Below are 9,827 nucleotides of genomic sequence, written 5' to 3' on the forward strand. Positions count from 1 at the left end.
GACTCACTTAGGAAACCCTATTTCATAGGGTCTTGCTATATCCTTATATGGTCACTTTTGAGCCGACTAGGTGTTCTTTTGTTGTTTGGCAGTAGATAAACCCAATAATTTGAAGGAATAAAGGACCTCAAGTTCAAAAATAGGAGGAATACTAATTGTGATAGAATTCTCGTTGTTGTAATAGTGTGTTATTTCGTGTTGATTATGTGATGCTTAATTTATGTTGAATTTTTTTAAAAAAATGATGACTACATTTTTTTTCTAATAATTATCTTTATTATAGTATTTTATATATGTAGTTCATTTAATTTAGTTTTGTTTTTATCAAACTTAAAATATCGATTTATAAGTTCAAATATCTTAACATTTTCTTTTTAAAATGGTGTATTTTTATAAATAGTTATTAATAATGTTATATTTGATATTTATTGTGTTTAAGTATTTTTATTTTTTTAAAAAGCTAAATATTGAGATGTTTCCAAACAAACAAATGGAGTATTAGTTATTGAGATGAAAACAAACAGACCTAAACTTGAAAAGTTGTCAGCATAGTTGATTGATAAGTTAAATTTTGTGATGGAAGGGCGTGAACCCTAATTGAAAGATTTATGTGTTTTTAGGGGTAGTAGAAGATGTACGGTCCCACAGAAGATGCAGAGCGAACCGCTTTCAGGAAGGCTGAAAAGAAATACAAGCTGTATTACGACAATACCCGAAAGTAAGTTTCTTATAGAATACTTGCATCTCTTTTACGTGTACTAATCTGTTGTTGTTCAACTCAGGAAAAAGCAACCCAGACCAGTAGATTTGTCTGACGTTATTGATTTCAAGTCAATTTCAGAGGCTTACCACAGAAATGCTGAACTTCCCTCAGGCATTTTCCCAATTCATTGCGATCTCCATACTCCTATCTTCTGCTTGCAAAGTCATCCCGGTATGCCTTATCACGTTATTATTGCACAATTTCCATTGGACTTGACTTATCTATTAAGAATTTCTATCTTCAACTTTCATCAGTAAACAATTCCAGGTCATTTTTTTTTAAAAAAAAAAGATGTGACCTTTGAGAGTTGTTTGGATGGTTGTTACGTATTGTATTGTTCTAATGAATATGATGTTTGGATAGATTGTACTTAAATAATGTCACACATCCATAATTTGAATGATAAACCTATAAGAAAAGTAGAGTACGGGTAGAGCTACTATCAAAAAGTTGGCTAAAAGATGAAATGTAATTATTAAATAATAAATAAAGACAAAATGAGAAGAAAATATTGAGGTGACGACACGATCACACCGAATCGGTTGTTACATAAATTGGGTCTTTCTGTTGTTACTTAAAGATGGATTTAAACAATACACTACAATAGAATTTAAGTAACAATCAAAACAAACATTGTTTAGACTAACAATACAATACAACGGGTAACAACCATACATACAAGATGTAATTCGTAAAGCTCATTATGATAGGAAACCAATCCTTAAACACCCAATTACTCAACATAATCTCCATAATTTACATGCATAGAATTGACAGGTGAACTATAACTTAAAGATGTACTTATTGAAAATCTACTTCAATACATTATTTCACTATCTTTGTAGTCCTGACTTGTATGTTAAGTATATGATAGTTATGAGAGTTCGTTTAGTTTTACAGCTCATATTTTTCTTGAAGGAAATTTATTTACAGGCAAAGTAGCAATGCAATGATTTGGGCCTGAATAAAGTGAATGGTTATAGAGGACTATAGCTGGCTGCAACTTTGTTATGTGTTGAGGCATAGTCGGTTGATGACATTAATTCTCAATTAATCTTCTGTTGTTAGCATGCTGTACAATGAAGCTTTTGTGCTGATTGTTGCAGGGTTTTATTTCATTCCTGGAGCATTACCCGTTGAGGAGCAATGCCGGTGGATAAAGGAGAGTTTAACAAGCTTTCCCCAACCTCCTAACAGGACCAACCACAATGCAATTTATGGGCCTCTACAGGACTTATTTGCTGCTGCCAAGGATAATAAAGTTTTAATTCAAGAGGAGCAGTACTGTGGAACCAATAATTCTGAGGTGGAAATCATTGAAAACGACATAAATGTTCCCACATGGAACTTTTTTGATCAATCAGGTGCATTATCCAAAGGAGTTACATGCAAATCAGTGCTAGCCTCTGTTTTGCTTCGTAAGTTACGGTGGAGCACCCTTGGCTTGCAGTTTGACTGGTCGAAGGTCTTGCTGAATTTCTCCTCATAAAGTGCAGTATATTTGTTCAAAGGTTCATTTAGATGGCTTGTTGCTCATTTGCATGCAGTCCTAGTGATGTGAGGATATTCAATATTTCTCATTTGTGCATCATAATACCCTTTTTAAAGTATTCATAGGAGTTGGGCTTATTTTATATGTGAGCCAAACAAGTTATGTAGGCTTTGAATATCATCGTGTGATTCTTATTATGGTACCATTTGTTTCTTCACTTGCTGTTAAAACTCACTGATACCAATGAAATAGGAATTGTTCATTCCTTCCTTCCTCAAATTATTTCATGACCTTATCTAAGTCCACAAATGTTATTGATATTTTAGCTAAGCACTGACGATATATTGTCTTTTGAGTAAGTTGTTCATTGTGCTGTAACATTAGTTTCTTGTGTCTATTCCTGCTGATGAGAGTTTTTAGCAATTGTACACTCAGCATTCCTTCCTTCTTCCGTACAGTATATTTTATACTCTTTTTATGTGCTTAATTTTATTTAACCTTGGACTTGTTTTCATAGTTTTTATTTCCTTGATTAGTATCTGTTCTGATTTTTTTTTCCTTGCATTTGCTCAGCGGAGCTATAATATTTCTCTGCCTCACAACAAGATACCTGATGCACTTTGCCTGCTGGCTGAAAGAATGGCAGCACCTACCCTGCCATTAGGTGAAGTGTTCCAGGCAGAAGCAGCAATTGTCAATTACTTTGGTCTAGGTACCCATTCTCAAATATTTGTCTTCTAGGTCTCAAGCATATGAATCTATACCGATACTAAGTGTTTATAAAAATGAGCCACTACAGTTGACTTCTTATTTGCTAATTCTAGTTTGCTCTACTCCTTTAAGGTGACACACTTGGTGGCCACCTTGATGACATGGAGAAGGATTGGAGTAAGCCTATTGTTAGCATGAGGTATGTACTGATTTCTTACAGCTCTTTCTACTTGAATTAAGTTCAAACTTTGATATGTACGAAACGTTACTAAGGCCTGACAAGTGTTCTTTTTTCTCTGTAGCTTGGGCTGTAAAGGCATTTTCCTTATCGGGGGAAAGTCTAGGGAGGTTCCACCTCTTGCAATGTTTGTTCGAAGTGGTGATGTTATTCTTATGGCAGGACAAGCAAGGGAATGCTTCCATGGTTAGTTGACTACTTATCTTCTAGTTTTCTGTTTGTGGTATGCTAGTAGTAGGTGATGATTATTGTAGGAATATTGGGCATCTATATGTAGTTGACAGAAATTTGGTCGTAAAACTTTTTAAATCATTCTTGGTCTACTGGTAGAAGTATTTTACATTGTTCAGCTGATTTTACTTGGGAATAAATAGTCTTGTTCCCATTTTTTGATGATCTAGAATGGTCAAACATGAACTACTTGAAAAACTAGCTTATACTGAGGTTTAGCATTCTTAGATACCAAGTTAAATTAAGAAAATAAAAGGCCAAGAATATTATTTTTTTCATTTTCAAGTTCATCTACAGAAGGCTCAAATAATTAGTGATCTTATGCCGTACGGAGACTGAGGTCAGAGCATATTTTGATGAGAAATGGGTATTTGTGTGGTTAGTGGTTTGACTGCCACTGATAGTAGCTGGAGGAAGCTGTTGAAAAGATCATTTTTTTTGAGTAAATTCAACTGAACCCCTTTTACCTTTTGGGCATGGGAAAAAAACCTCCTTCACCATTTGAATGAGACAATAACCCCCTTCCTCCTCCCCCCTTCCCCCCGCCCCCCTTGGTCTTAAATTAAGTGGTTGAGAAAAACTGTAAAGAAGAGACTGATTTGCAGAGATAAACCTCTATGTGTTGTGTATATTTTTGTACAAGAGATGGTGTAAATATTTATACAGACTAAAACTTGGAAAGCAATCCATAATCTAACACACTCTTGAACTGACTGAATAAATAAAATGCAGAAAGAAAAAGATACACAAGTTACAAATACTATTCTGCCCTCAGTACAATGTTCTAGAATAGAATAGTATCCCTAACAGGTGTCTTGTTGTTCAAATGAAGTGAATCCACTTTTTCCAATATGTGCTTGAGACTCTATTGGAGGTGGAGATTTTCCGGCAACAACGGTCAAGATGTTTTCTTCCATAACCAATCATAACCTAAGTCCTTAAATTATAGCATTTACTTAATCATTCTCGGATCTGAAGCTAAGAACACTCAAACATCCGCGGATCCGTGAAAACGAACATATCGGAGATCTACTGCTCCATATGACTTTCTTTGCTTACTATTTTTTTGTTGAGAAAACCGTCAGATACATACAACTTCCGTTACTTAGTTTATTATCTTTATCTCATTTCTTACTTACATACATGAACACATTTGACTAATAATCAAGCTATTAAATCATGACGGATGTCCTTGAACTCATACAAATTGAACTATGCCCATTTTCTGGCAAATAGACAATTATATTTGAACTCAGGCAAGAAATCATCCAATAAATGTTTCCATCAATATTCTAAATTTAGCTACTCATAATTTTACTCAAAAGCTCAAGACTAAAATTCATAAACAACAACAAATAATGGGAGAAACACGAAACTCGTTTCTTAATATCGTTAGCCCTTGCTTCTGGTGTGGTTCTTGCCCTCAAAAATAGTGTCCCCTCAAAAGATGTTTCTTGGGGTTTATATATGGCCTAGGGTGTATAAGAGGCTGTTCATGCCAATAAAAACTCGGCTCATGCTAATCAAAACTATGGTATGAAAAACTGAGATGCTCATCAAGGGACCTCGCAGTGTGAGGAGGGTTGATGAGTTCCTCCTCACCAAAATTTCAGGTTTGGTTGCGATGGGGCTCACGACACCCCTTGATTTAGTGCTTTGAAATTGCCCAACTTCCCTGGCTCGTTGTCACGACCCAAAGTATACTCCAGGCGTAACGTGACGTGTAGAACCCCAAAAGGCCCTACAGTAGCCACTTAGCAATGCATCATACAAGATAGAAACAAAAATTTCAAGAGGACAGTCTAAATTCATTTAAAGAGTTTGACAAAAGCAGAAGTCTAATATAAGTCTCAATAAGCCATCTATTACATCAAGAAAGTGATTGGGACATAATACATCACATACAAGTTTGAAAACTGAAATAAAGAAAGCAATAGAAGTGCTCTAACATTTTTTCTGAAAATGTAACACTTTGACGACCCTACTGTCAGAAAATCAAAATATTTTTCAGCACGTCGAGCTATCTACGGCCTATTTGTTGAAAAGGTCAAATAATATATCAGATGTTTTAATTTTTTGATGGATCACCATTGAAAGAAAAAATAAATAAATTCTAATATACTGACGGTAAGGTCAACGTAAATCTTTTGGCACAGAAGGTCATTAGAAAGTGTTAAATCATCAGTTTTTTCATACACTGAGGTTATTGAGAAATGTCATCGAAAAGTATCAACGACATCTTACTGCAATTGAAGATTCATTTCAACAAGCTGGTTTCTATCTCTGTGTTTTTGTGACTTCCTCCGTCAGAACTCCTGAAAATCCTAGCAGTGTGTTTTTTGAGTTTTAACAAGGGAGTGAAATGCCTTAAGTTAATGATATAAGATTAGTACTGTAATTTTTATGAGTATTATAATTGCTTACTGAGAAGTTCTCATTGCTTAGTGTTACTAAAAATTATATTCTTGTTTGTTTAAAACGATGGGGTGATTTTCAAAATTTCCCAAGGGATTATTGCTTCATGGGTGAAGCAATGAGCTTTAAAGTGTGCTCGAAAAAATGACTAGCGAAGTGATTCAATAGAGAACTGGTCGATTCATTGAACCCTTTTGCTTTTGAAAACATTGTCAGTATTATATGTTTTTTCCCCATTTGACCATTATAGCAGCCATATTGTTTCGGTTTGTGGGGAAGTGTGCTGGAAATGAGAAAAAAAAAAAGAACTTTTTTGAAATGCACTAAGTTGATGGTTGTGCCTTGCAGGTGTCCCTAGGATCTTCACTGATAAAGAAAATGCTGAGATATCCTCCCTTGAATTGCTGTTTTCTGATGAAGAGGATTCTGCTTTGTTGGAGTACATTAAGACTTCTAGAATCAACATCAATATTAGACAAGTATTCTAAATCTAGAATGAGTTGTCTTTTGAAAGTTTTGTAGAGATGTAACATTGGAAAAAAATTTCGTCTGTAGCCAAAATTTTGCAGAGAATTCTCTCATATGCTGTTTTGTTGAGATTCAAAACCTACCCCAGGCACACTCGATCATTTGCATTTTTATTTCCTTGTGCTCTTAACGGTTAAACCTTTGGATCTCTGATTGTAACATGAAAGGTCGTGAGGGTAGAAAATGTAGTTCCATTCAAATTTGTGGATAAAGCTTGCTCATACGGCTTAGTATAATACCGTAGAGAGTTGAAGAAAAAATTATAACCTTAACACAGAGAAGTATAATAACCATACTGATGGTTTGTCCAGATTCTCGGGAACAAAGACTTTATAATTGATGATTTAGCCAAGCATCTGGAATAAATCATCTTCTTATAGAAGTACAAATATATGACAATTATTTATACCTAACACATGGTTAATAGGAAGGTTGTATTATAAATAAAAAATAGCCAAAAATGTGTAAGGCGAGAGCATACATAATTGGAATGGATCAGCAGTAAGAAGGCGGTAGCGTCCCACCTAATTGTGTGGGAAGAAGGGGAATTAAGGAATGTAATACATCGGTTATTAGGGGACGATAGCTTGGCTCTGGCTGAACACATAATAGAGCAACTGCAGCAACCTACACATTACCACAACACAGACTTCAGAGCTCTGAACTGAAAATAACAAAATGTTGAACCTAGCTAAATGGCACTAATTTTTGCAGAAACCTGATACAAATGCTTTAAATCCATTGTGTTTTGTATGACAGGATCCACAATGTTTGGAAGCTTTGATCTATCTGTCAGCTGAGGCATGGCCTACAATTCCATAAAGAGTTTTAGACAAGTTCAATTTCAGAGTGAAGTGGATCTCAAACCATTACTTACCCATGTCACTATAGACTGACATTCAGTTGCTGCCTCCTTTTCTACAGGCCGCCTTCCCAATAACAGCTCCAAAAGTACTACTCCAAAACCATAAACATCACTTTTATCACTTAATTTTCCTGTAAAACAAAGAAATGAAAATCAAAGTGGCACTATTTTAAAAGGATCTCAATTGGTTAAAGTATTTATAATTATACCTTTTTGACAAAGAGAAAAGTATCGAAAACACCTCTAAACTTATTAGTTTCATCCCTGAACAATTGATAGCCTTAAAGATACCTCACTAACTAAACTTATATGCAACCCGATCTTACAACATAAGTGAACGAACTACACCCCTAAATTCTCAGGAACTGTCAATAGTTTGGGACGAAACTAATAATTTGCAACTTGTCACTCTTTCTACCTTTTGTTCTATAGAAAAAAGGAAATTTGTAGAGTAAGTAAAATGTGTGTGAAAGAGAATACATACCATCTAACATGTATTCAGGGGCTACATAACCTACAGTTCCAGAAAGCTTGATATTGTTTTTGTTTTGAGCCCCACTCAACACAGCAAGACCAAAATCTGACAGCTAAAATTAATCACAACACAAGATTAATAGAGGGAAAACTAGTCCTAGTATAATTTCTACATAAAAAGTTTTACCTTTGCATTGAAGTTGGAATCTAAAAGAATATTAGATGATTTCAGATCTCTATGAATTACTGGGGGATGGCGCTGCTCATGTAAATATTCTATTCCTCTGTAGGTACAAATTTGTTAAATATCAAATGTCATGAATCATGAATCATGAATCATGAATCATTCAAATTAATAAAGGTCTAGCCTGTCTACCTTGCTGCATCAAGGGCAATTTTTATTCTGCGATGCCACGTTAATGCTGATCCACGGGAAGGCCCTATGGAAACAAGAAAATGAAAACTAGTAGAGTAATTGATTTTGATAATTCAAATTTATTACTAATCACCATGTAATTGAGTTTCTAGTGATCCATTTTGCATGAGTTCATAGACAAGCAATCTTGTTTCACTGTGGATGCAATATCCCAACAATGAAATAATATTGGGATGTTGCATTTGACTCAACAACTCTAACTCAGTCTGCAAATATATAACAAATAGTTAGTAATAGGATTTGTGAGAAAGAAAGAAAGAAATAAAATTGTTTGATAATATGGTAGATACCTCAAATTCTTTAATGGAATTTTGGGTTAGTTTCTTGACAGCTACATAAAAATTGTCTTCCAATTTAGCTTTGTACACACATCCAAAACCCCCTTCACCTAAAATCTCAGTTTCTTTAAATTTGTTGGTGGCTGATTCAAGTATGTTGTAGTCCATTAAAGAAACCAATGTTTTCCTACTCATTCCCTTCACAACATCTTCAGAATCAAAAATTAAAATTAGTATAATTATAATTATAATTATAATTATAATTGTGTGAAGAAATGTATGTACCTGAGGTGTGAAATCTTTTGTGAAAAATCCAGAATAAAATGATGAAGATAAAGATTAGTCCTAATGCAGTAGAAGCTACAATGAGTGCTATCAACAGCCTTCTATTTTTATCCATAGAGTGGGTGGGTGGGTGGCTGCTTCTCAATTCCCACTCCAACCTTTCAATAAATAAAAGTTAAAAAGTAGTATAAAATTGAATGTTGAACTAAAACTAGAGAATGGGTCCATACTTTATGTTATGTTTTGAACAAACACATAATTGGGTCCACCAAAAACTAGATATTCTCTTTTTTGAAATTGTTTATCATGTTACACTTATCGAAAGTTAATTTAACTAATTTTTAAAAGTAAATTAAATTATATTAATTCGATATTTTAAACAAAAAAATTACATATTCTAAAACTATATGAAAAGTACAATAAATTACAATTTTTTGCATATTAATATGATGAAAAAATACATTTTAAATATTAGTCAAAGTTTTTATAGTTTGACTCTAAAAATAAAAACCATTACAAACAATACCGGACGGAAGGACTAAATTTATTTGATTCTTTCTTCTTCACCCCACTCTATAAAATTTGGACAAATTATTATTTATTTTTGAAAAGACAATTGTTTGAATCTTGATCTTGAGCCCAATAAAAACACAAAAAATACTACTCCGTATTATTTATATAATTAATTAGTAATTTTATCTCAATGAGTTTTGACGATACTCAAAAAAACTAATTAATATGAATTAAAGGATAAACTAGTAAAATTAATCAATCAGGCACTCACTGGTTGGACATGTAGAGACATGTACAATTTATATTATAATTAAGTGGACAAAATAGAATAGAATATTTAATATTTTTTCAATATGAATAGAAAGTTATATTGAGTTGCGCTTTATGATGTTTGTTAGGAGGATTGAAACAAGGAAATTGTGAATTAATTATTTATTTTGTTTTGTGTCTCATAGCCATAGCCTAATGGTGTGCGTAAAAAAGAGGGACCACAAAAGACAAAAAATCATCTTCTCTATCCCTCATAATCGCCTACTTTTTCTCTCCAAAAACTAGTATATCATATACTATATGTTTAGTTTGTATCCAGAAAACTTAT

General features: G+C 33.6%; 2 protein-coding genes across 3 annotated transcripts; one reads left to right on the forward strand and one right to left on the reverse strand.

Annotated features, from left to right (window-relative positions):
- The first annotated feature begins 486 nt into the window (after positions 1–486).
- On the forward strand, positions 487–6,516 carry LOC107018018 (alpha-ketoglutarate-dependent dioxygenase alkB). The gene is made up of 7 exons (XM_015218353.2): positions 487–718; positions 783–934; positions 1,870–2,228; positions 2,829–2,967; positions 3,099–3,165; positions 3,269–3,390; positions 6,199–6,516. The coding sequence occupies exons 1-7, from the start codon at positions 633–635 to the stop codon at positions 6,336–6,338; spliced, it is 1,065 nt and encodes a 354-aa protein (XP_015073839.1). The 5' UTR covers positions 487–632; the 3' UTR covers positions 6,339–6,516.
- Positions 6,517–6,690: 174 nt separating this feature from the next.
- LOC107018019 (probable receptor-like protein kinase At1g80640) lies at positions 6,691–8,910 on the reverse strand. 2 transcript variants are annotated; one of them, XM_015218355.2, is made up of 9 exons: positions 8,717–8,910; positions 8,444–8,640; positions 8,227–8,359; positions 8,094–8,157; positions 7,905–8,001; positions 7,728–7,830; positions 7,256–7,332; positions 7,097–7,186; positions 6,691–7,005 (listed from the first exon to the last, which is right to left on the reverse strand). In XM_015218355.2, exons 1-9 carry the CDS (start codon positions 8,829–8,831, stop codon positions 6,874–6,876), a joined length of 1,008 nt encoding a protein of 335 aa, XP_015073841.1. In that variant the 5' UTR covers positions 8,832–8,910; the 3' UTR covers positions 6,691–6,873. The 2 variants fall into 2 exon arrangements, with proteins under 2 accessions (XP_015073841.1, XP_015073840.1); XM_015218354.2 differs by having other exon boundaries at positions 7,256–7,374; positions 8,717–8,908.
- Between the last annotated feature and the right edge of the window lie 917 nt (positions 8,911–9,827).

The sequence above is a fragment of the Solanum pennellii genome, chromosome 4 (genome assembly GCF_001406875.1).
Source record: "Solanum pennellii chromosome 4, SPENNV200".
NCBI classification, from domain to species: domain Eukaryota; kingdom Viridiplantae; phylum Streptophyta; class Magnoliopsida; order Solanales; family Solanaceae; genus Solanum; species Solanum pennellii.

What these genes read in the sequence shown, in the direction of transcription:
- LOC107018019 (XM_015218354.2), bottom strand. Translation starts at nt 8,831, where the DNA reads ATGGATAAAAATAGAAGGCTGTTGATAGCACTCATTGTAGCTTCTACT. An exon ending in ATTGCCCTTGATGCAGCAAG is followed by an intron (nt 8,002 to 8,093) that starts GTAGACAGGCTA and finishes TTGTACCTACAG; the next exon opens with AGGAATAGAATATTTACATG. An exon ending in CCCTGAATACATGTTAGATG is followed by an intron (nt 7,375 to 7,727) that starts GTATGTATTCTC and finishes TTTGTTTTACAG; the next exon opens with GAAAATTAAGTGATAAAAGT.
- LOC107018018 (XM_015218353.2), top strand. Translation starts at nt 633, where the DNA reads ATGTACGGTCCCACAGAAGATGCAGAGCGAACCGCTTTCAGGAAGGCT. An exon ending in CTGCTTGCAAAGTCATCCCG is followed by an intron (nt 935 to 1,869) that starts GTATGCCTTATC and finishes TGATTGTTGCAG; the next exon opens with GGTTTTATTTCATTCCTGGA. An exon ending in AGCAAGGGAATGCTTCCATG is followed by an intron (nt 3,391 to 6,198) that starts GTTAGTTGACTA and finishes TGTGCCTTGCAG; the next exon opens with GTGTCCCTAGGATCTTCACT.